The sequence below is a fragment of the Phascolarctos cinereus genome, unplaced genomic scaffold, assembly GCF_003287225.1.
Source record: "Phascolarctos cinereus isolate Bilbo 61053 unplaced genomic scaffold, phaCin_HiC Scaffold_726;HRSCAF=1367, whole genome shotgun sequence".
Taxonomy (NCBI): Eukaryota; Metazoa; Chordata; class Mammalia; order Diprotodontia; family Phascolarctidae; genus Phascolarctos; species Phascolarctos cinereus.
This window is the reverse complement of record NW_027556098.1, coordinates 89,014,128-89,040,817: the sequence shown is the minus strand read 5'-3', so window position 1 is coordinate 89,040,817 and position 26,690 is coordinate 89,014,128. Positions and strand designations below refer to the sequence as shown.

The following is a 26,690-nucleotide window of genomic DNA, read 5'->3' as shown; positions in this document are numbered from 1 at the left end:
AAACGAAGTGTTTCTGGTTACTCCCGGTACGACAGCCCTCACAGCTAAAAAGAGGAAAATCAAAAGGGAAAGTGCCAGAACTTAAGATGGCCAATCAAAAGCACTTCCTGTCCTAGCCTGCCCACTTCCAACATGACGTCCATGCGCCTTGAAGTCTATTCGTGCCTCTTCAGGTAGAGTACGCACCACCCGAGGGCTAACGCCGTCCTCTTAGCCCGCGTCACTTCCGGTGGTGCAGCAGCCATTTTGTCTGCCACAAGCGGATCCCGCGCGCTGGGAAAGTGCAGTTCCCCCTGGTTAACAACCCTCCGGTCACCGCCCCCCACCCCCACCACCTCTTCCCGCGGGCGCCGTCGGAGGGGTGGCCGGACAGGAAGATTGGCCTTCCCCAGGGCCAGTGTGCCCTCCAGTTGTCACAGGCCAGGGCCCGAGGCAGAGCGGCCAGGTGACCAAGTCGTCCGGGATGTCGAGCGAGGAGAGCTACCGGGCCATCCTGCGCTACCTGACGAATGAGCAGGAGCCGTACGCGCCGGGCACCGAGGGCAACGCCAAGCGCAAGATCCGCAAGGCGGCCGCCTGCTACGTGGTGCGCGGCGGGATCCTCTACTACCAGCGGCGGCAGCGCCATCGCCAGCGCTTCGCCGAGCTCGAGGTGGTGCTGCAGCCCGAGAGGCGTCGGGGGCTCATCGAGGCGGCGCACCTGGGGCCCGACGGCACCCACCACACCAGGCACCAGACGTGGCACGACCTGTCCAAGAACTACTGGTGGCGAGGTGAGGACGGGGGGAGGAGGGCGAAGGGGGAAGGTCCCCGCTCCGTGCCCGCGCCCCGCCGGCGTCCTGGGGTCCCTAAGGCCACCGCGGCCTGACAGAGCCGGCCGGCGGGTGGGGGACTCGAAGCGAGCGGGCACATCCCACAGGAAGGAAGGAGGAGGGCGGGCTTTGGCCCGGGGTGGGGCCAAGGGGCTTCCCCGAGAGGCCGGGCCAGGGCGGAGGAGGGCGGGGCCAGCGACGGCCGTGACTCTGTCCCGCCCCCTCCGGGATCTGAGAGAGGGAGGGAGGGAGGAAGGGAAGGAGGTGTCAAGGCCGAGGTGGAGCCGACGGAGCAGGCGCAAACCAGGCCCGGTCCCGCCGCCGCGCCCCGCCCCCCCATCCCACGGGACCTCAGGGGTCACAGCTTGGAATCTTACTCTCCAGATGGCTGTGGCTGACAAAACCAGGAAGTGGCTAGTGCGGTGGTCTTGGAGTCATGGTGACCTGAGTTCAGATCCTGCCCCAGAACAACAACAACAACAACAATAATAATAATAATAGTTAATCAACGTTGTTATATAGTGCTTACTATATGCCAAGCACTGAGCTAGCGCTTTACAAATATTATCGTATTTGATCTTCACAACAATCCCGGAATGTAGGTTCAATTTTTATCCCCATTTTACAGCAGAGGAAACTGAGGCACAGAGCACTTAAGTGCTCAAGGTAATAGTGTCAGAGATTGTATTGGAGCTGAGGTCTTCCTGATTTCAAGTCCAAAGCTCCTTTATCCATTGTGCCACCTAGCTGCCTTTTCTTTTAAAAGAGTTTTTATTACAAACTTTCAGAATATATCTTGTTGGTCCTACAGATCTATTTTTTAAAAAATTATTACTTTTACGGAAATTTTGTATAGTAGAAAATTGCTTCAGTACAGAGAGGTTTTTTCGGCTGTTTTTGTTTTGGGTTTTTATATTTTTATATAAAAAATAAGAGAATAAGGAAGAACTGACTGCTTCTTTGCTTTAGAACTGGTCTTTCTCCCCAAGCCTTACAAATGTAATTGTTCAGTAAGTATTAGCATACTGCTTTAATGCTTGTGGAATTAACAACTTAGATTTGAAGTCAAAGAGACAACTGAGGCCTTCAAACCAAAGCTCATTTTCCCCTTGGCTCCTGAGTAAGTCCAGTCCTGACTGCTAAGTGCTATTTCTTCATGTTTTTAATGGTACGGCTAACATAAACTACAGATTGCAATTATAATTTTTCTTTTGAGGTTTTTTCTCATTCTGTCTTTTCAAGAAGATTAATATCTCAGGTTGGATTTTCTAAAGAAACAAAACCTAGGGATAGTGGGGAAGAATTGTGACCTAAATTTTTCATAGGTGTGCATTATATAGACTACTAGGTCTGGAGTCAGAAAGACCTGACTTCAAATTTAGGCACAGACACTAGCAATGTGACCCTGGACAAGTCACTTCTCCTTTGTTTACCTCGATTTCCTGAACTGCAAGGTGGGGGTAATAAATGTTTATCTACCTGGAAGGGTTGTTGTGAGGGTCAAATGAGGTGATATATATATATACATACATACATATGTATTTGTTTAAAAAAAAGTGTCTGGCACAGAATGATCACTGTGTAAATTGTAGCTATTATTAATGGTTTAAAATTCATGCCAAATTTTTACATAAATGTAAACAAAGATCAAGTTGAAAATAGGGTTCTAAATACAGAATCTTAATTTCAGTTGAATTTGTAGGACTTATTTAAAAAAACATTTAAACTGAGAGGCCATTTGGTGTAGTGGAATAGAATGTTCAACAAGGAGTTAGTAATTTACCTTCTATGGACTGGCACAATGTATACAAAGACAAAACCAAAGCAATTGCCCTCCAGGAGCTTGCTGGAGAAAGTTGCAGTGAGAAGTGTTTCAGTACACAGTAAAGTTCTAAAACCAGAGCTGATTTGCTTATAGCATGTACAAGATGTTAATGTTACATGTAAATGTATTTTGCTTTTAGAGTGAAAGTGAAACAATTTGATTTGACGAGCATTCATTACACACTTTATAGGTGCAAAAGCACTCTGTTTGGCTCTGGGAGTAACAAGACAACATTAAAAAAAAGTACCTGCTCTTAAGTCCTGTGGATAGATATTCACTAATTATAATGTGGAATTTTTTAAAATTTGAATTTAAGTTTCAATATCATAAACTTCACCAGAGTGACTAAAGTTTGTATTTTATCATCCAGTTTATAAATTAGCATGAATTCTAGTAGCACTGATTTGCTCAGGTTTTCTGACTTGCCATGTTTGTATATGGGCAGTTGGTTTAGAAATATATGTATATTGTACACAGTAACAGCAACATTGTGCAGTGACCAGCTTTGATAGCTAGCTTAGCTCTTCTCAGCAATTCAGTGATCTAAGACAATTCCAAAAGACTCATGGAAAATGCTGTCCACATTCCGAGAAAGAATTATGGAGTCTGAATGTGAATCAAAGCATACTATCTTCTCTCTCTTTTCTTTTCTTGTGGTTCTTCCCTTTTTGTTCTGATTCTTCTTTCACAACATGACTAATGTGGAAATATGCTTAATATGATTGTATGTATATAGTCTATGTCAGATTGCATGCCATCTTGGGGAGGGAGGAGGCAAAATCTTATAAAACTGAATGTTGAAAACTAAAAATAAATAAAATTTCAGAAAATAATTTTAAAAAATACATCTAAAAAAAGAAATGCATAGAAATATATCTGAAATACTTTAGAGAAATGTCCTTGAGTAATATGAATGAAAAATTTAAAAATAAGAGAATTTGAAAGTGAGGAATTCTGAGTGCTAGGACAATAAAAAGATCTTTTTAGATCTGGCCCAGATAGTAATGATTTCTATGAAGAAATCCTGAATAAATAAGTCATTTCTAAATTTGATTTAAAGCTCATACAACTCCCTGACAACCAAATTAAACAGTGCTTCGTAATTTACTCCAGATCCAGTAATCTTTGCTTAGAGGTCACCTTGGCCAATTCTGGATTTTACATACGTGGAAAGTTAGGGCTGAAGGGTTGAGTGAACAACTTATCCAAGGTCTCCTCTAAGCAGTAAGGAGCTGAGTTTCCACCTCAAATTCCCTGACTCCAATGCAGCAGACTTTGTTGCTAGGCTGTTCCTAAGGTGCAGTCACTTTGCTTGATGGTCATTAGATTAAGATCAAGGGAATAGTTTTACACTTAAAACTAAATTTATTCTTTTCTGAGGCTTTTGTGCAATGAATGCAACTGGATGTTAATTAAATTTGTTTAATGTCTCCAAATTTTGGTAGATGTAGCTTTCTCTCTCTTTTGGTAGCCATATAAAGCCTTATAAAGAGCAACAAATTATTAAAGTGATTACAGGGCCTTCAAAGATAGTCTTACCAGGAAATATTAAAAGAGGAGAACAGCATTTATAGAACATTCCCCAGTGATCCAGAATAAAAACACTTGAGTCCATCAGGGCCATTGCATTCAGGGGTGGTGGAGGCTCTTTTGTTCCTTTTGTTGTGAAATAACACAATATTTAGTAATGGTATCAAGGTTAATTGAAGAACTGTGGGCTCTATAAACTTTCTCATTGCCTCTTCTGCATCTTCTCAGTACCACCTGTCATGAGGTCTTCTTATATAGCCTCTTCGTTTTCCTCTCCCCACTTCAGGTCATTCTTCTCTCAGCTGTTAAAGTGATCATTCAACAGTTGAGGTCTATCCATGTTACATTCAATAAACTCCAGTGGCTCCCTGTCACCTCTAGGATCAAATACAAAATTTTTCAAAGTCCTTCATAACCTGCCTCCCCACGCCCTACTTTTTTAGTCGTCTTAGACATCATATTCCTTCCATTAGCTGGACCTTCTCCCAGTTCCAAGCATTTTCTCTTGCTGTTGCCCAAGCCTGGAATTTTCTCTCTCCTCTCCACCTCCTGGTTTCTCTTTCTTCTTTCAAATCCCAGCTAAAATCTTACCTTCTACAGGAAGCCTTTCCTGATCTCCTTGAATTGTATGGTCTTCCTTCTGTTGATTATCTCCAGTTGATCCTGCATATATAGTGATTTGTACATAATTGTTTCATATTGTCTCCCCCATTAGATTATGAGCTCCTTGATGAACTGTCTTCTTTGTTACTTTGTGTCCCTAGAACTCAGAGCCAGGCACTTAGAATGTGCTTAATGGGTACTTGTTGACCAATTAGCTTACAGAATAACTTGAATGTTTAGTATCCTTTGTTGTGAGTCATGTTTTTTAAGTCCCATCTGACTTTTTGTGACCCCCTTTGCACGATCCTTCCTCAGAGCATGAATCCCTTCTATAACATCTAGCCTTCACTTGAGGAGTGGATTCTCCAGTGAGAGAGTGCTCTTGAGTAGTTTTTCGGTTGTGTCTGATTCTTCATGACTCCATTTGGAGTTTTCTTGGCAGAGATACTGAAGTGGTTTGCCATTTCCTTCTCCAGCTCATTTTACAGATGAGGAAACTGAGGCAAACAGGGTTAAATGACTTGCCAAGGGTCACATAGGCAGTAAGTAAGTAACTGAGGCCAGATATGAAGTCAGGAAGATAAGTCTTCCAGCTGGCACTCTATACACTATGCATAAAGATGGAATATTCATTCAATAAACATTTACAAAGTTTTGTCAAAACCCAGTCTTTGCCCTCATTGAGCTTATTAAGTCTGTTAGAAAGAGAAGACTTAAGCTTAGTAGATAACTATAATGCGTAGTGTTACATATGCATGTTATATAGGGGGGAGTAGAATGGTATGTGAATCTGAAGGAAAAAATCATTACCAATGATTGCATTAACAATTCTTGTATTACTTCATTAAGTTCCTGTAGTTGAAATTAGGGGTAATTTTGGGATGATCATGTCTTCTTAAAGGCAGTGGATACAGTATCCATTGTGGAGTCAGGAAGACCTGAATTCAAATCAAGCGTTAAGACACTTTCTAGCAGTATAACCCTGGGCAAGTCACTTAATTTCTATTTGCCTCAGTTTCCTGTACTGTAAAATAGGGATAATAATAGCACCTACCTCCCAGGATCAGTGTGGGAATTAAATGACATGATATTTGTAAAGTACTTAGCACTGAGCCTGGCACATAGTATACACTTAATAAATGCTATTTCCTTCACTACTAAAGTGCAGTTAATCGCTGATATTTGCTTGATTTTTAAATACAATACTGTCTTTTCACGGATTATTTTTATGTTTTGTTTCTAACTATTCTATACATATATGTGGTTGTTAGTGTATTTGTTTTATGTTGTAGATTTTTAGAAAGAAACCAGAGAAATTCTCTAAGTTGACACCACTGTAAGAGAGGTGGCTAGATGATCTCTAAGATCCTGTCCAACTCTGAAACTATGGTTTTGTGTGTCTATAAGATAATTTTTAATGAGGATATGGTCAATTACATCTACTCTAGGCATTATCCAAAGATTGTAAGTGTTTATAACCTAACAAAACAACTCAGATACTCAGATGGATCCCTGTTTTCATTGTTTCGGGCAGTCCCTCTAATAATGTAGATTGTGATTTATTCATGTGTGCCCAAGTCCTCCTTGTCCTCTCTTGAGTTCACCACAAGAGTCCATTCAAGGTACTGGGCTCCTTCTTTGTTTTCTCCTGACATTCTTAGGACACTATTGGAATGCTTGGGCTCTCTACCTGGGAATCATTAAGGAACTGACTCACATTAATCCATCATTATAAATATATATAATGCCAGGAGGAAAAAAATGAATCTGTAGCTAAATGGAAGGATGGATCACAGTACTCCTTAGATAGGCAGAAAAAGGAATTGGAAGTATGGGTTTTATCATATACCCAAAGAAATAAGAAACACTTTGGATTAATATGAGTGATTGCCGTGTTCGTGGAGAGAAAGATATTGAAAGATGGTCTGGAGGCAGTGTAAATGAGAAGTCCAAGATAAGTTAGGTCATGAGCCTGGATGAATTGGAAGATGTTGGTATTCTCAACAGTAATAGGAAAAAATGGGAATCAGGTAGGATTTTGTGGTAAAAATAATGAGTTCTGTTGGGTTTGAGGTGTCTATAGGATATCTGGTTCAAGATGCCCAAAACACAGTTGGTGATACTAGACTGGAGCTCAAGAGAGAGACTTGAGCTGGATATACAGATCTGGGAATCAGATAACATAAGAGATGATAATTGAATCAAGGGAGCTGATGAGATCACCAAGCAAGATAGTATATAGAGAGAAGGAAAGCTGCCTGAGGTTAAGCCTTGGGACATACATGGTTAGTGAGCATAAGCAGAGTAATATAGGTGGAATAAATACAAAATAAATACCAGGCAGTTAATGGAGGATGGCTAATGCAATAAATAGAGACTAGAGATGGAGGACTATATGTGAAGAACAAAGAGAAAGCCAATTTGTCTGACCCATAGAGTGTAGGAAAATGGGAGTAAGGTATAAGGAAAAGATACATAGGAGCCAGGTTATTAAGGGCTTTAAAAACCAAACATAAGAGTTTATATTTTAACCTGGAGGCAATAGGAAGCCACTGGAATTTGTGCAAGGAGGTTATAACAGTCATGATGTGTGCTTAAGGGGAGATCACTTTGGCAACACTGTGGAGGATGACCTGAAGTAGGGAGAGATTTGAGGCAGTGAAACCAATTTGGAGACCATAGGTGAGAAGTACTGAGGATGTAAATTAAAGTGATGGCCATGTGAATGGAGAGAAAGTGTCAGATATGAGAGATGTGATGAAGGAAGAAATGGTTAGATTGGCAACAGATGGATATGTGGGCTGGAAGAGAATGAGGAGTACAGGATAATCCTGAGGTTGTAAAACTGGGATACTAGAAGAATTGGTGGTACTTTGAAAGAAATAGGGAAGTTTGGCTGGGGGGAAAATAATGAGTATCATTTTGGGCATGTTGAGTTTGAGATATCTCTGGAATATCCAGTTCAAGATATGCAAAGGCAGTTGGTGATGCCAGACTCATGTCGGGAAAAAGATTGAATGGATATATAGAGTCGGGTAATTAAACTCACAAGAGTTGATGAGGTTACCAAGACAGTATAATAGAAAAGAGATGGGTGCAGCATAGAGCCTTGGGGAACTCCCACAGTTAAGGGACGTGATACGTGTGATGAGCCAGTAGTGGAGATATGAGTGGTCAAGAGATGTAGGAGAACATGGAATTAATAGTATCTCAAAAATACAGAGAAGACAAGGTATTCAAGAGGACAGGGTAGGGTGGGCAGCAATGTCAAATATAGCAGATAGGTTGAGAAGGATAAGGACTAAGAAAAGAACTTCAGATTTCACAATTAAGACATCATTGGTAACTTTGAAGGGAACAATTTTAGTTCAGTGAGTTGGGGCAAGCCAGATTGCAAAGGTTTGAAGAATGAGTGAAAGGAGAAATGAAGGTAACCTAGTATAGATAGTTTTTACTAGTGTTTATCTAAGAAAGGGAAGAGAAATATTCTCCTACCTTGAGGGGGATGGTAGGATCTAATAGTGAAGGTTTTTTTAAGGTTGGGGAAAATTTAGATATGTTTGAAGGCAGTAGGGGATATAAGCGGTAGATAAGGAGAGACTGATAATGGGGGGAGAAGACAATTGAGGTAGCAGTATGCAGAAGTAGGGAGGGATTGGGATGAGAGGTCAATGAGAAGGGTTTGGCCTTGGCAAAGATCTTGGTATGATCTCTAGTTTTGAGATGAAGAGAACAGGAGAAAATGTAGGTCATGTGAATGGTCCTCAATTTTCTTAGTAATATAAAATACAAAATTCTTAGCCAAATGAACAAAAATTGCTTGCAGAAATTAATTTAAAAGCCCAGGTTGGATTGATAAGAAAAGAATAACTTTGTCACCTGAGATGGAGTCTTTTCAGTCACTTTCATTTTAACAGATTTTTGTTTTGATTTTATTACTTAAACCATTTAAATTAGTTTACACATGCCATAATGCCTGGGGAATCTAATTTCCTGAAGACAGGGACTGTTTCACTTTCGCCTTTTTATTCCTAGAACTTAACATAGTGCCTGAAACTTTTAGAACTTAATAAATGCTTGTTGATTGATCTCAAAACTTCTTGAAAATCTCCAGCAAATGGAGGTAGCCAGAATTGTTGAAACAATAATCAACAGAAAAGAAATCCACCCACTTGATACTTATGGTGCCCAATGTGAGTTAGATTTCAGTCATGTTCCTTTCTTTCTCCTTACTCATCAGCAAAGACACCTGACATTTCCACAGCTAGGCTGCATGCCTATGATCCTGGGGGAATCACTGGAAATAGGGAATTCTGGCATGTAGCAGGCTAAGACAGTCAGGTGTCTACAGATGTCTGACCGCAGCTTCGGGGCCCCTGTATTTGAGTATCAGGTTGCCTAAAGAGGGATGAACCATCCAGGGTCAGAAATGGTGTGTGTCAAAGCTTCAGTGCCTGTCAGTAGTGTGAACAAGCCATGAGGGGCCACTGTACTTCCAGCCTGGGTAAGATGGGGAGACCCAGTCTCTAAACTAAACTAAACTTTCACAGCTGTTGCATGGATAATCTAGTAAGAAAGCCAACTACTTGATGATATTCAAGCTGGTAATGGCTAGGTCTAACTACATACTTCCTGTGTAACAGTTGAAGAGCTAACACATTGTTGTGGGTAGGGGATTTGTGTTTGGGGAAATGATCATTTAATGTTTTTGTTTGTCCTTATTTTGAAGGGTAATTTACTTTCACTACTTTTTAAACCACCTTTTCATATTTAAAATGCTCCCAATATTGACTATGTATGCAGTTCCTGACTTACAGTTCCTCAGCATAGAAATGGTCCATATGTTTAAAAAAAAACAACTACCTTTCCAGGTGCTTTTGTTGAGATTGTTTTTAGATCTGCTGGCCCAGTTGGAGTCCCTGAGGCAGTGGGCTATGGACCTGTATCCGCAGTGGAGCCACTGTTTCCCCATCCTCTAGACCTCTTATTTGATATACGTAATACCAGAGCCCCTGACCTGTCTCAGACTCACAATACTAGACTAATCATGGAATGGAATCCATAGCTACTATGAGAAATATTGCTGGGGACCCTTTGGTCCTACTGTCAAGATTGAGCAGGGGGAAAGCAATCCTTCTTCCTAGGGAAAGAGGATATGTGTTCTTGATATCCTCACTTAAAATTTGGGAATGTATTTTCCCATTGAAACAGTTTGATAAATAGGTTAGTGCTTTTTGTGGAAAATGCATCCTGACCTCTAGACAATTGATTTATGCACAGTGATGTATAATCAACTTAATGGCCATGATAAACTGAACTCACTTTCTAAACTAAACTTTATCTTTTCCACCAAACTTTTTCCCCTTCCAAACTTGCCTGTTACTGTCAGGAGTGACAGCATCCTCAGAGTCACAACCTAGGTTTCATTCATGACTTACTGTCATTCCCCACCTTCCCCGTATCCATTCTGTTGTGATTTTACCTTCATAACATCTCTCACATATGTCCCCCCTTCTCTCTTCTTACATTGACACCACCTTGGTGTAGGCTTTCATCACTTTACACCTAGACTATTGCAATAGCCTTCTGGTTGGTCTCCCTGCCTCGGTTTTCTCCCACTATCTTCCACTCAGTTCTCAAAGGGATCTACCTAAAGTATAGATCTGGCCATATCACTCCCCCCCCCCTTAATAAACTTCCAATGGCTCCCCGTCACCTCCAGTATCGAATATAAAATCCTGTGTTTTATGTTCAAAGGTCTTCATAATCTGCCTCCCCATGCCTTACCTTTCTAGTCTTCTTAGACATTACACTTCCTCCATGTACCCTGTGATCCAGGAACACTGGCCTTCTTGTTGGGCCATCTCCCAATTCCAAGCCTTTTCTCTGGCAGTTGTCCATGGATTCTCTCCCTCATCTCCACCTCTTGGCATCACTGACTTATGCCAAGTTCCAGCTAGAATCCAGCCCTTCCCAATCCCCCTTAAGATTAGTGTCTTCTCTCTGTTGATTATCTCCAATTTTTTCTGTGTGTGTTTTATATGTACTTAGTTGTTTTCATGTAATCTCCCCCAATAGCTTGAGCTTCTTGAGAGCGGGGATTGTCTTTTGTCTTTCTCTGTATTCCCAGCTCTTAGTACACTGCTTGGCAGGTGCTTAACGAATCCTTATTGATTTGACTTGAATAGTGGGAGCCCAAGCTGTTTTTTCTTACTTGTAATTTTAAATTGGGAGCAGATATGCATGTAGCATTTTCATTCTTATTTCCCTTTAGGTATTTTAAAGCAAGTAAAAGACTACATTAAAGAGTGTAGCAAATGCCAGGAGAAGCTGGATCGAGCCCGCCCAATATCAGATACTTCAGAAATGTTGGAAGAATTGGGATTAGAACTAGAATCTACTGAAGAGAGTAATGAAACAGATGATGACCAAAGCAATCCTGCATCTGTTCCAAGTGCAGTGTCCAAGACTGTGAAAAAGAAGCCAATATCCAAACATGAACTTGTATTTGTAAGTGGCATTTAACCACTGCTTTAAAATTTGTAACTATAGTAATATAATAGAGTATTTGGTTTTAGTGAATTTTATTTTTCTGAAACCATTAAGAAACTTTGGCTAATGGCATTAATATTAAATGAGAAACTAGCTTTAGGGACCCAAAGTACATTTGTCTATTTAATATTACCAAATAGTAGCATGTTAGGTTGGTAAGTTAAAAGTGTTCTGGTAATGTTTTTTCAACCTTCCTAAATATCCCTATTGTTTCTTCCCTTTAGAATTTAGGTATAAATTAACAGCCTCTTGTGGCTTTTGTGTGTAAGTGGCAGGTGAGAGAGGCAAAAAGAGTGGGGACAGGTCATATCTATTGAAAGGTGTTGGTGAATGCTGTGATAAACTAATGAGACACAGAATGAGGCAAACAATGAGACACAGTTTTGGCCGTAGCCAGGATTTATCATTTGACTCTTCTTGATTGTTGTAAGAGTTTTGTTCTTTTTCTTTTTTTTTTATTTCTAGGGGATGGGGAGTGGAGAGTGGGGTACTAGTACTGGCAGGAAGAGGTGGGAGCAAGAAAAATCAAAACTGAAAAACATTTTAAAAGATTTTGAAGTAGAACACTAACTTATATTATTGATGACAGCTCGTTCAAGAGTGAAGAGAGATGTTTTACATTTTCAAGTATAGACAGTATAATACAACTTTTGGTCTTGAATTTCTTTTTGATAGGTTGACACTAAAGGTGTTGTGAAACAGTCTTCACCAAAACATTGTCGAGCAGTCTTAAAACAGCTGAATCAGCAGAGACTTAACAATCAGTTCTGTGATGTTACTTTGTTAATTGAGGGAGAAGAGTACAGAGCTCATAAGTCTGTTTTGTCAGCTAACAGCGAGTACTTCCGAGACCTTTTTATAGAAAAGGGCGCCGTTTCTAGTCATGAAGCTGTGGTGGATCTGTCAGGTAAAATAAATTAAGTAATTTTTATTTTCTCTTTGTGTATAAGCTTCTGAGAGAAGTATATGGAGCCCCAGTGCGATCGTCTGCTGTAGTTAAGAGGGGTCAGGAAGCAAACTGAACTACATTGGCTTGGACTTTTTCTCGTTTCAAGTGTGATACACAGGATGGGGTTTGGAAAAAGGTGTTTTTTTCTGTTTTTTTTATTCCCACCACTCGATGTGTAAATACCCATGTTGATGATAGCAGACAAATTCCTGATATTTGTCGTGGGGCTTTTAGACACCATGGAGTAAAGTGTAACTGTCCTTGATATGTTTGTGTCCTCAGATATGTTGTAACTAGCACATCACACTGGAGAAATATTTGTGTATCTGGTTTTTGAAACCTTAATTTAGAAAATATGTGTTAACAATCAAATTCAGTAAATTTTCAGTCAGATATAATCCTGGTTCTGTGTCCATTGCTTAAATGGATCATTTGAAAATTTACCGCGCTTTGACTGAGATTTAGTGTCTTTAGCTTTCCAGGTGAATATTGGGAAAATGTAGCACTTTAGATAGGGTGACATGAGTTATGTGTACAATTGTAATAATACTTTTAATTGACCACGAAAGGACTTGTGGCGTTTTATAACATTCTATATTTACAATTGTGCATTTATTTCTGATGAAATTTGCTATCCCAGTAATTGCTAGGAAAGATGTTCCCATTCTTCCAGAAAATCAAAAAGAGACGCAGGGTATCACAAATGTTGGTGCATATTTTTACTGTTTTAATATTTGGTACTGTGGCATTCTTTTTCACCTGACTTTTGTGACTGAATAGAGGGGGGTAAATCTTGCACTAGGTAGACTAAACAGAATTCACTTTCAGAATGTAGTGTATGCAACACTTTGGGATCATTTTCCTGCCTTTTATACATCTTCAGGCAGAACGAGAAATATATAAGGGTATTTCCCTTTTCTGCCTTCCTTAGAAAATTTAAAGCAAGTGAAAGATCAATGTTCAGGGAAAATGTTTGCTACAAACACCCATGAAATACTATTAAGCAGTACCCTAGTGAACCACTGAAGCACACACATTTAACAATCCAAGTGCAGCCTTTCATGATGAAAGCAGATAGTTAATGAAATTAGCACTTCTGAATTAAGAACAATTCTTATTCACACAATTTATCCTCAAAGGAGTAATTAGAAAAGAGTGAAGCAATATCATTAGATTTGCTAATGTTTTTTATTTTTTTAAATTCTTTGTTACAAAGAATGGCTCTCTTCGTAGGAGTTGGGGAGGAATATATTTGGAAATGAAGGTGATTTAAAAACAAAATATATCAATAAATTGTTTTAAGAGAATATAACAGAAGAAAATGGGTATTTATTTTGTGTTCTATTCCCGAAATGTTCATGATCAGAGCAGAGACAGGATTGTATGGGGATAGAACAAATGGTTATGTTTGACTTTTATTTTTTAGTGATGATGATGGGAGAGTGTTATATCGATATTTACAGCAGCTCAGTATGCATAGATCTTCAGTTTTTTGTAATTTTTCCTTTTACAATCTGCCGCTTTCCCCCTTTGTTCTGTACAGGCTTTTGTAAGTCAAGTTTCCTTCCCTTGCTGGAGTTTGCTTATACTTCGGTGTTAAGTTTTGACTTTTGTAGCATGGCGGATGTTGCCATCTTGGCCCGCCACCTTTTCATGTCTGAAGTCTTGGAAATCTGTGAAAGTGTACATAAACTAATGGAGGAAAAGCAGATTACCGTATACAAAAAAGGTGAAGTACAAACAGTTGAATCTACTCAAAATCTACCAGAGAAGAATGGAGGTATAGCACAAACTGTGGGCAACATTGAAGAAGTTGTACCCCCAGAACTTGAAACCAGTGCATTTGTGTCCCCTATAAATGGAGAATTTCCAGGTGACGGGCAGGAAGGTGAGAGTACTCAGCTGGTTGAACCCCAGGTTTGTTCAGAGGCTCAGTCTGTTTTCATACAGACAGAAAATACAACCCATTCACATTCTGGAATCAAGTCTGAAGCAGTGACAAACAGCAACATGATAATTCTTGAAATAGAAACCTCAGATACCAGAAAAGATGACAGAGTTTCCAAGGCCCTTCCCACTCCTTCTGTGGTGGAGGAAGGGGACACCAGCACTGCAGTGGACAAAGAAATGGAAAATGATGATGATAGCAAATCATTTGAAGATAACCGTGCTGAGGATGTTGCAGAAGATCACAAGCAAAACTATGGCCAGCCAACACAAGTCCAAGGAAGCCCTGTGGCACAACAAGAGAAGGCAGCCCTCAGCCCCGATGACACTTACAAAAGCAGGCTCCGTCAGCGCTCTGTTAGTGAAGGTGGATATATACGACTACACAAAGGAATAGAGAAAAAGCTTCAGAACAGGAAAGCCAATCCTAAGTCAGCAGTTCAGCAGGTATGATGATCAGTTGTGTGTGCATACTTCTCATTTTGACCTAATGTTGAAACTAATTTGTTAGTAAAAAGTATGCCTATAGAAAAGATGTAACTGACTCTTTTGGGGAAAAATGAGATCCTAATTGTCATTCTAAGAGTTCCAAATAATATTAGCAAAATGGTAAAGAAACTAGGATATCAACAGTAACACTCCTTCATTAAAATGTGTTTTCTGCCCTGTAATTAGGTTGCCCTGAAATTAGTTCAAAGGGGGAAAAAAATGAAGCAGCCCAAAAGAGAGGCTAATGAGAACACAGAAGAAGAAACAGCACACAGATGCAGTGAATGTGGAATGGATTTTCAGAGACGCTATGCCCTTATCATGCACACATTGAAACATGAAAGAACTAAAGATTACAAGTGCCCAGTAAGTTTCTGCTACTAAAATTTGGAATACAGTTCTAAATATATGATATCTTGAATCTGATGGATTGATAGTTTTTGTTATTCTGATATGCTGGTATCCTATTTTAGGTTAATTTTTCTCCAATAACTATTTTCTGCATTTTTTTAAAAGTATGATTTTTTTCTTGTGGATTTATTTTGGTTTTGTGTATCAAAAAGATAGTTCTTCAGTGTCAAAGGCTACAGAAAGGTTGAGGAAAATGTGGATTGAGAAAAGTATTTGGCAACTAAAAAATCATTAGTGACTTTGGAGAGAGCAGTTTTGGTGAATCAGTGATAAGGTTGGATGCTAGATTTAAGGGGTTAAGAAGAGAGTGAGCAGAAAGTGGAGGCACTGATTGTAGAAGACCTTTTCAAGGATTTTAGCCCCAGAAGACAGAAGAGGTACAGGATGATAGTTAGCAAAGATGAAGAGATCAAGTGAAGGTTTTTTGAAGATGGAAGAGACATGGCTTGTTTGTAGGCAGTAGGAAAGGAGCCAGTAGACATGGAGAGATTGAAAATAAATAATAAAGTGGGAAAGAAAGAGAGGGCAATCTGTCAGAAGATGGAATGGGATCACCTGTGCAGATAGAAGGGTTAGTCTTGATAAGCAGTAAGGCTACCTCTTCATGTGAAACAGGGGTAAAGGAGGAGAGAATGGCAGAAAGCATCTGAGTGATAAGAGCTAAGGAGGAGGGGAGAAGAACACAGTACCAAGAAAAGAAAATATCCCCAAGTCAAATAAAAAAAATTGTTGGCAATTTCATGGTTGATTTTTTTTTATTCTGAATTTAACACCAAATAAATTGAGCATTTCAGTATACAGAGTAAAATAAAAAATGAGTATTGTACATGAAACAGAGAATCTTTTATTTCATAGTTTGCTTTTTCTTTTAAGCATATAATAAATTTAACTTAGAACTTTTGGGGGGAAAAGATAGTTCTTAATCTTTGTATTAAGTACTTTTTTGATCTAGGTAATAGAGGGTTGTAGGCTTTTTTTTTTTAAATGAAGGCAACTCTTTATGAAAAATAATTATAATTGATGTAGTGCTCAGAGATCATTCCTACTTTAGAACTGTTTATTTTTATGTAGGTGAACTATCTCCTTCTCTGCCAGGTTGTAACTCAGGGAGCAGAACCAAGTTTTTGTCTTATATATAGGTGTCTTCCAGAGCTTTATGGCAAGCAGAGGCTCAATAAATGTTCAGTGATGGAGAATTTGATAGAATTTCCAATTATTTGATTAAAATTAAATGTATTTATAAATTACTGAATTTAAATTTTTGCTTTTTAGTTGTGTAAAAAAGAATTTCAGTACAGTGCTTCTTTACGAGCACACCTCATTCGGCATACCCGAAAAAGTGATGTGCCTACTTCCTCTACTGCTGAAGAAGATTCAGGAGCATCAAGTGAAAAGGGTCGAACCAAGCGAGAATTTATATGTTCTATATGTGGAAGGACATTGCCCAAACTATATTCTCTCAGAATACACATGTTGAAGCACACAGGTGTGAAGCCACATGCATGCCAGGTAAGTGTGAATGTACGTGTGAACAGATAATAATATATGTTAAAGAAAAGGATCTGAACTAGCTATAGTGGCAGAACAGGTTTACTATATTCTAATGGCAGAATAACTGAATCATTCTCACATATAAAATATTACAGAGAGTGTTGCTGTTGTGTGATTTGCTCAGGCCATGAGTATTCTCATGGAAGTGCAACAAAAATGATCAAATACAGCCATCAATATAGGTACAATCATATCCAAATTAAAGGACACATCCCTTCTATTAACAGCCAATAAGAAACTTCTCAGGAAATGTACTTTGTAAGTGGATTTAATTGGGTGTGGATAGGAAAGGGGTGGTTATATTTAAACAAAATTTATGAAAATTTTTAAAGCTATAGATTTTTGTCTGGACTTAGCAGAGCCTCCTAGAACAGATTGGTTTTCTCTGCCATATACACACGTGGGTTCCCATTCTGTCAGCCTTAAGGGTCCTCTAACTATTTGGATGGTCTAGGATTGAAAAAGTATCTGTGGTTCAAGCAGAGGCCTGGACCTTGTATATTTCTGGTGTCCTTTTAAGCTGCTCTTTCTCCTGGGAGTCTAGCAACATGGACATGGACATCTAGCAACATAATTGATTTCTAGTTAATGAAATCACTCTATTGAGTCTATTGGATCAGCGGGACTGATGTCCATTTCTGATCCTTAATGTAGGAAACTGTGTGTAAAATGGGGCCAATACTTAAGTTATCTGTTTCACAGAGACAGTATGAGCTATTGTCATGGCATTTACTAAATAATATAAGGGTACCTCTGTTGTTTCTTCATAAGCAATATGATGGGTAAAGAAGCTATATATAGCTCTGCAGATGGAACAGTCAGTCCTTAAAATCTGGCTTTGAAATAGTAAAGTCCTCTTAGTGGCTTGTGAATAGTCTCTTGTTCTTCAGAAACAGTATTTGCTTTCCCTTTCCTTTTTTTTTTTTTAACTAATAGCTTTAACAAAAAACTTTTCATAGGTCTGTGGAAAAGCTTTCATTTACAAGCATGGTTTAAAATTACACCTGGCTCTCCATGAAACACAGAAACAGTTCCAGTGTGAGCTGTGTGTTAAGTCTTTTGTCACCAAGCGTAGTCTTCAAGAACATATGAGCATTCATACAGGTACAGATACCAATTATACTGAGACACTATGCATGTGTGTGAGTGTACATGTTTTTTGTTCTGGGAAAGGAATGGATACTAAAAAGCTTCCTCCAGTGTAGTAAACTGTCTTAGGTGGGGACAGTAAAAATTGGATTGGTTTGTTTTGGGGATAACCCGTATTTTTTCCACTATTAACAAGGAGTTTCTAACAATGTTTTGCTTGAATAATACAGCTTGAAATAGGATTATAACTTCAGTACCTTAACGAAATTAGGTTATGCTTACAAGAAATCAGGCCATAGGCAAATAATAGATTTAATAACTAACCTAATCTTCCCATTTTTACCATAAAAAAAATTATAAGCCCCATCATGATAATGATTTGCACTAATCATTATTCAGTAGTCATTAAGAAAATATATAATGACAAAAAGTTACTATTCAGTAGCACTTAAAATTATTTTATTAATCACAATACATAAATTTAAATAATATTATCTATGTTTTTAAGACCTGTTATTGTGTTAGCAAAGAGCATATTTGCTTATTTATTATGTCATGTAATGGGAAAAGGATTCAGGAGAAAATAGAGCATTTTTTGTTAATGTGTTATTAAAGTTGATATGCATGTTAAAAACTACCAATAGTGAAGCTTAGGGTTTCAGATACTTTTTGGGGGGGGTCTTCAGTTCAGAAAATATAAGACTTTTAGAAAAAATACTATTGTCATGTCAAACATGACAAGTTTTTTATTTTAACAGGAGAGTCAAAATACCTTTGCTCAATCTGTGGAAAGTCTTTTCATAGGGGCTCAGGACTCAGCAAGCACCTAAAGAAACATCAGCCAAAGCCTGAGGTTCGAGGTTATCAATGTACTCAGTAAGTGTTTAGAATATAAAACATTCAATTAGTTTTAACACAGTTTGTTCTATTTGGTTATTTGACAAAAGTTTAAATGTTGTAGAATTCCTCTGTTCAGATTTATGTCACTTTATGATGATGTTTTCATAAGCTTATTATGTTTATAAAAACTTGTTTTGCACCGTATAATTACAGTGAATAAGTTTGAACCCAGAGAATAGTTGAGGTAATGCTCTTCCATCAATTATTTCATTGCAAGTTAGAGGACTATAGCTATAAAAATGTAGCATGTACTGTTAGACATGATTAATGTGTTGGTTGGTTTTGCTGAACTGCTTTTTCCATTTCTTTATAAATCTTTGTTACAAAGGATAGCATGTAGGGTAGGGAAAGCAGAGGGATGTATCAAAAAATAAATGTGTTATAAAAACAAAAAGGCATCAATAAAAAATGAAAATTTGCTTTGAATAAGAATATGATTTAGTTTGGTGATTAAATTTCTTTATTACAGATGTGAAAAAAGTTTCTTTGAAGCTCGAGATCTCCGTCAGCACATGAACAAACATCTTGGTGTGAAGCCATTCCAGTGCCAATTTTGTGAAAAGTGCTATAGTTGGAAGAAAGATTGGTATTCCCATGTAAAGTCTCATTCTGTCACGGAGCCTTATAGGTGAGTGAGCTTGGGAAATTTCTGATTCAAACTAAGATATGGCATAGTACTTCCGGGTCTGATTCTTAGGGTTTTCTGATGTATAAGTATTAGTAAAATCATGTATCATATTTTAGGTGCAATGTATGTGGCAAGGAATTCTATGAAAAAGCCTTATATAGAAGACATGTAAAGAAAGCTACTCATGGGAAGAAAGGAAGAGCAAAACAGAATCTGGAACGTGTATGTGAACAGTGTGGAAGAAAATTTACTCAACTACGGGAGTATAGAAGACATATGAACAACCATGAAGGTATGCTTAAATGTATTAATGTAGAAGGAATGCCTTTTTGGAACTGCTTTTCTCCTCATTTTCTACCTTTATGGTTTTTCTGGGTTTGGGGTGTGTGTGTGTGTGTGTGTGTGTGTGTGTGTGTGTGTGTGTGTGTGAGAGAGAGAGAGAGAGAGAGAGAGAGAGAGGCACTCGGGGTTAAGTGACTTGCCCAGGGTCACACAATGGGCAAGCGTCAAGTGTCTGAGGCCAGATTTGAACTTAGGTCCTCCTGACTCCAAGGGCAGAGCTCTATGTGCTGCGGCACCTAGCTGCGCCTATTTTCTACCTTTCTACCATTGTTGTTTGTGAACCCACTGGGCTCCATCCCTTTCCTTTCCTGTTGGAAGTGACTGATGCTGTGACTCTAGAACATGCCTGTACAGTCTAATCATCTTAGTTACAGGTAGAATCCTATCCTAATTTGATTAAAGCATAAACATCTTGATATATAATGAAGCACATTTAGCTGAACTTTGTTAAGATGGAAGACTATTCCCCACTCGACAGAGGAAGAAAGTACACTATGATAACCTGACTTCCGAAAAAGGTATTCAGTATGCACTAGGTATCCCCAAGTAATATTAAATTGTAAGGAGAGAACTTGTCTATAAAAGATGTATTACCATATCAAGAGCAGTGGTATCCTAAGGTGAATTCATTTTCCCCTTACATCTGTAACTTCTTCCATATGTGAATACGGTATCTATAGAAGATGTTTTTGGCAAAACGTGACATTTCAGATGCTGTTGTGTGGTTTGAACGTTTGAGGTTATGATTTTTTAATTTTCATCAGTTAGATGAAGGGGGGGAAAAGAGTGACTAGAGAAGTCTTTTGAGGTCTAGAAAGCCATTAACTACTCAGACCTGCCCATACCTACAGGATGGGCTCCCTGCATAATTTCAGGTACATCTTGGGTGCTTAGGCAATTTGACTAATACCCTGGAATGTCTTCAACACAGGTCCAGGAAAAGGCTTCACATCTGGAAATTTCAGAGCCCCCAGCAAGTAGGCTTTGGAAAAATCTACCTTGTAATTTTCTCTAGTCTATGTTGACTTTCCTCACCTGTCCCTGTATATAAAATAGTTGAGAGGTAATTGCTGCTTTTAGACTAACTTTACCTATTTGTGAAGTTTTCTGCATTGCTTATTTAGAGTTCTTAAAATTTGTTCTCACTTATCAGGGGCTCTATTGTTGGCTTAAAAAGTAACAAAAACATTTAAACAAATTAAAACAGCTCTGAGGTACCATCTAACACCTATCAAATTAGCTAAGATGACAAAAGGAAAATGACAAATGCTGGAGGGGATGAGGGAAAATAGATACACTTATAAAATATTGGTGGAGTTCTGAACTGGTCCAGCCATTCTGGAGAACAATTTGGAATTACTCAGAAGGCTATAAAATCGTATATACCCTTTGACCCAACAATACTGCTACTAGATCTGTATCCCAAAGAGAGCAAAGAAAAGGGAAAAGGACTTATAAGTACAAAAATATTTATAGCACCTCTTTTTTTGTGGCGGCAAAGAATTGAAAATTGAGGGGATACTTATCAGTTGGGGAATGGCTGAACAATTTGTGGTATATAATTGTGATGGAATACTGTTGTGCTGTAAGAAATGGTGAAGGAGGTGATTTCAGAAAAACGTGGAAGACTTGTTCGAACTGATGCAGAGTAAAGTGAGCATTGTACACAGTAACAGCAATATTGTAATAATGATCAACTTTAAGACACTCAGCTACTCTGATCAATAGAATGATCCATGACAGTTCCAAAGGACTCTTGATGAAGAATGCTATCCATCTCTAGAAAAAAAACTGATGAACTCTGAGTACTTATTGAAGCATTTTTTCTTTATTTTTTCTTACCTTTTTTAAACAACATGGCTAATATGTTTCACATGATTTCATGTGTTGTATTGTATTGTATCGCTTGCTTTCTCAGTGGGAAGGGACTGGAAGGGAGGTAAAGAGTTTGGAATTCATAGGGGCACCTAGGTGGTGCAGTGGATAGAGCACCGGCCCTAAAGTCAGGAGGACCTAAGTTCAAATCCGGCTTCAGACCAAACACTTGACACTAGCTGTGTGACCCTGGGCAAGTCACTTAACCCCAATTGCCTTAAGAAAAAAAAGTTTGGAATTCAAAATTAAAAAAAATAATAATTGTCAAAAATAAGTAGCAAAACTTTATTTTAAAAAAGTAACAAAAAGCATTTAGCATGTATTTTGAGCTACATAACTTCCCTAAACAAAAATTCCATAAACAAGGATCTGCATCAGGGTTCATTAATAGCTAATTCTTTTCCATCTTTCTCTTGCACTAACCTTCACAGAGTCAGTAGAATAAAGTGGTCATTGAGAAGGTTGTAGTTTCTTGTAGTGAGAAAAATGTCATGATCACTGTATAATGTTTATGTGATATCTTTTAAAATGTTGATATAAGCAATAAACCAAGTAATTTCCCTCAGTCCTCAGGAATAAAAGAGTTTACTGAGAAAGACACTGTGGTGGATGTGGTAGCAAGGGGGTGTTTAAAAAGACAAAAATAAAATAGTCCATACCCTCAAGGAGCTTATATTCTACTGGATGTAGACAGTTTGTACACAGAGAAGTAAATACAGAGTAGCTTGAGGAATGAAAGAGAGCTAATGACTGGGGGATCAGGAAGCTTCAAGTTGAATTTGAGTAAGAGGTGGCACTTAAATTGAGCTTTTAAAGAACCCAAGGATTCTAAGAGGTGAAGATGAATAATAGGAAGTGAATCCTAGCTGTGGGGGAGAGCACGTGCAAAGGCACAGACATGGAAGGTGGAATGTTGAGTTCAAAGAACAACTAACTAGTTACACTAGTTTGGTTGAAACATAGTATGTGAAGGGGGCTGGGGAGTAACATGCAATGAATCTGAAAAAGTAGATTGTACCCACATTGTGCAGAGCTTTAAATGACCCAGGTTGAGGAGTTTGTGTTTTATGCTAAAAAGAGTAGGGAGCCATTGATGATTTTTTAGCTAGAGAGTGGCAGGTAGTGAGGGGGCTGAACAGGAGTAGTAACTGAGTGGAGAGAATGTGATATATTTGATAGAATGTGTGGAGGTAGAATCAATAAGACTTGGAAACTGATTAGACTAGCAGTGAGGGAGGAGCAGGAGCTCGTATCAAGGAAAACTCCAGAATTGCAATACTGGAGAAGGATGATGGCGCCATCAACTGAAAAAGCCATAAGAAGAGAATATAAAGAGGTAGTGACATGTTTTGGACATTATATTTATATATAATAAAAAGTGATCCATCTCCATATGGCCATGTGATAGATCTGAGAAATCATGGATCAACATGTTTTCTTCCTAAAACATGGAATGTAATCTTGATCTAATATATTCATTTTATCAGCTACTATAAAGCAAGTTAGACTTCTGTAACCTTAAAACTTAGGTCTATATATGGCTAACCGTAAAAGTTAAAATAATTTCCTGGCAACTACTTAATATACTATTTTTTCTTCCTATAGGAGTTAAGCCATTCGAATGCTTAACTTGTGGAGTTGCTTGGGCTGATGCACGTTCCCTGAAACGCCACGTAAGAACGCACACAGGTGAACGGCCCTATGTCTGTCCTGTGTGCAATGAAGCTTATATTGATGCTCGAACACTCCGGAAACACATGACCAAATTCCACAGAGATTATGTGCCTTGCAAGATTATGCTGGAGAAAGATACCCTTCAGTTTCATAACCAGGGAACTCAAGTGGAGCATGCCTTTAGCATCTTAACATCAGGCATGCAAGAACAAGAAAGCAGTGGTCCTCAGGAAATTGAGACTGTAGTAGTGACCGGAGAAACCATTGAAGCTATTGAAGCTGTTGCAGCTACTGAGGAATGTGCATCCGTGTCAACTCTTTCTGACCAAAGTATTATGCAAGTAGTTAATTATGTACTGGCACAGCAGCAAGGACAGAAGATATCTGAAGTAACAGAAGCTATTGAAACAGTGGAAGTTGAAGTGGCACATGTTTCAGAACCAGAGTGAGCACCATAACAGCTAGAGGAAATTTTGGTAATGACTCTTCCTGTGCCATAAAGCTGCACACAGCTTGTTTACAGCATCTGACTTACAGCTCCGAGTCCCTATTTCAAGGTTTTTTGCTTCTTGATGATGCACTATCTACATTGCTAAACAGTCTGTCCAGCCTAAAGGTTCTGTCAAGAAGTTTCTCTCTCTCTCTCTCTCTCTGTCTCTCTGTCTCTCTCTCTCTCTCTCTCTCTCTCTCTTTCTCTCCCTCTCCCTCTCCCTCCCCCCCCATTTTAGTTATATAGTATAGAGAAATTTGAAAGAAATCTTTCTATTTGTTTATCATGGTACAATTTTTAATGGATTAATTTTTATAAAGACTGTACTTAGAATTGTATAGTTTCAGTCCTGTTTTCACTTTATTTTGAATGTATGTTTTGAGCTTAAAAGGATATTTCTCACTAGGCTGTCGTCAAAATATGGAGGTAAAATTTTGTGATTTGACTTGCCCTATTTACAGATTGCAAAGAAAATTCAGATACTGAAGCATTTTACTAGTGTCCGTAGGTACACTGTTCTGTACAATAATAGCTTTTAATGTCTTAAAATCTGTGATTTGTGACTTACTGTTTAAATTCAATCCTTCCAAGTCAAGGACTTTATTTCATTTTAAAGCACTTATTGAGCCACATGGTTATAAATCAAGTTTGCACTTGACTATGTAGGCAATCTATAACTGAATATTTAGTCCTAGGTTTTTGGGTTTTTTTAAATGCCATGAAATTGTGTAGTATGTCCAGCAAAATAAGCCTTGTTTTGTCATCTCTTTAAGGCAAGGAGATTGACCTGGAGGGTGGAGAGCTTTGTTATTGTTGAAATTAGACACTGTTAATGAGGAAAATCCTTCCATGTTAACTTTAGTACAATACATAAATAGAAAATCTTGTTCTTTTGCTATAGCATGAACAAGTCAAAACTAGGTTTGATGTTTTCAGCCATTGTATCATGTTTAATTGCTTAATTTAATTGAAAAACTGGATCAATTTAGAAGCAGAATAGCCACCAACACACGCAATATGTTGCAAGAATACTGCGTAATAGTCAAGTTCAGTAATAACGAAAATTCTTTGCAGCCCTCATTACAGTATACTAATCTAAAAAAAATTAGTCTTTTGTAACGTACCTGATTGTTGAAAATGAATTCAATAAAAAATAGATTATATGGAAGCTAAAAATTACATTTATTCAAGTGTGTATATTTTTTAAATGACCACATCTATATTTGAGTTGACCAGCCTCCCATCAAAATGCAAAATCACCAAGGTGGGCAAGTCCTTGGTAGCTCCACCTAAGAAGCTACTATTTAAGATGTAGTTATTATAATTCAACTTTTAAGTGTTTGGAACAATTATAAAATGCACAGATTTTTTAAAAGAGGTTAATTGTTCCTAAAGCACAAGAAAAGGATGTGCCTTGATGTATACACATTACCAAGATATTTATTCCAATTTGCCTATATGACTTTGAGGGCAAGGAGTAAATATGTTAGCCATGCATGCGTCAGATTTGCATACATGATATTTGCTTTTGCAAATTTTCCAATCTTGTAATAGCTATATGGCTGACATTCAATTTTAGGAAGAAAATTTTAAAATAGTCCAACTTTTAAAAGGCTGCTTGTTTGGGGGTTTAGGGAGGGGGCTTTTTTTTTTAAGCTCTTATGAAAATTTGTTTCAACTTGACTAAAATTTGGAACTCTTGTCATTTTTGTTCACACATACTCTTGTTTATGGTATTGGATTTACTGAGTTGTAAGACAAATAGACCATTAATGTATATCATAAATATGTAAATAAAACCAGCTGTTGAATCTTGTTTATAAGCTTTGAAGTTGAATAGAGGCTTGTCATTCTAAGCATACAGTGCTTTCTATATTGCAAATATTTTTCTTTTTCCAGATAACATTTTGCCTATAATTGAGCTGATCGGTTTTTATTAGGGCAAAAAAGAAATAGGAGTTTTGTGTCTTAACAAATCCTTTAATTAATCCTTTAGGGAAAACTTGGGCCATGTGGCTACAATTCTGACTGTTTCAAGTTAAATTTAATATTACTTCCGAGTCAAATGTAATGTAAATAGTTTCCAACTTAGTTTGAGAAATGCATTTAAATGTATACAAGTTGGTGTTAAGCATACAAATAAATGCTAAAAACCATTTGTATGTTTAAGATATTTTAATATTACCATGGGACAAATTGTTTCAGCTCTAATTATTCCATAATCATTTAGTGATTAATATATTAAGAAATGGTCATATTAGGGAAACAAGGAAAGTAACCTTTCCCCAAACAATGTATTTTCAAGTTTTTCTTATATTCAGTGAGGGTTTGATAATTTTAAAATGATGTTTCTCAGATAAAGATAGCTAGAGTTAAATGTAAAATAATACTGCACAAAGTGGAAGTTTTAAAAAAAAAATCCTTCAGAAGAATGAACTCTTCTAGCCTTTTCTTTCTGTTAGTGAGCTACGTAGAGTTTAGAACCTCTATTTTCAACTCTACTTTAAATAAACCCTACTTTATCTTTAAATCATCAGTAAAAACTCATTTCCCATAATATTGTTTAATGAAAATGTTTGTTGTATTTGTTATTGTATAAAAAAATACTAATAAGCAGTCTTATCCTGAATCCATTTGTAAGAAATCTACTTGAAAGAAAAAGCTAGGTTATCAAATTAAAGATTATGAATTTATTAGAGAGGGATCAGTAATGTGTAAATAATAAAATCTTATTTGGCATTCCATTTCTGCATTTTTGAAAATGAGTGTGTAGTTTTCATATTCTGCTTTCCTTCCCTTTCCTAGAAAGGTAAGAAAGGACTTCTACAAGTTCACAGGATTAAAGTTGACATGGGGAACAATTAGGGTGTCTGCTTTGAGATTGACCCTGTCTGTACTTCCACCCATCCCAGCTCATAAAGTACAGACTAGAATTTTGGCCATATACCTAAAATTTTCTAGTGCCTGTGTATACCACTGCCTTGTAAAGCAAGAAATGGAGAAAGGAGAACTGATAATCTCAA

At 38.0% G+C, this 26,690-nt stretch overlaps 1 protein-coding gene across 1 annotated transcript; it reads left to right on the top strand.

The window, feature by feature from the left end:
- The first annotated feature begins 228 nt into the window (after positions 1-228).
- ZBTB11 (zinc finger and BTB domain containing 11) lies at positions 229-26,411 on the top strand. The gene is made up of 11 exons (XM_020999928.2): positions 229-773; positions 11,045-11,280; positions 11,998-12,229; positions 13,815-14,665; positions 14,894-15,073; positions 16,391-16,627; positions 17,629-17,773; positions 18,517-18,634; positions 19,128-19,286; positions 19,403-19,578; positions 23,109-26,411. Exons 1-11 carry the CDS (start codon positions 464-466, stop codon positions 23,624-23,626), a joined length of 3,162 nt encoding a protein of 1,053 aa, XP_020855587.1. The 5' UTR covers positions 229-463; the 3' UTR covers positions 23,627-26,411.
- Positions 26,412-26,690: the final 279 nt, after the last annotated feature.

Bases quoted from the DNA above. Each gene is read 5' to 3' on its own strand.
- ZBTB11 (XM_020999928.2), top strand. From the start codon at position 464: ATGTCGAGCGAGGAGAGCTACCGGGCCATCCTGCGCTACCTGACGAAT. The intron at 15,074-16,390 runs GTAAGTTTCTGC...TTTGCTTTTTAG, and splicing joins CTAAAGATTACAAGTGCCCA to TTGTGTAAAAAAGAATTTCA. The intron at 17,774-18,516 runs GTACAGATACCA...TTATTTTAACAG, and splicing joins ACATATGAGCATTCATACAG to GAGAGTCAAAATACCTTTGC.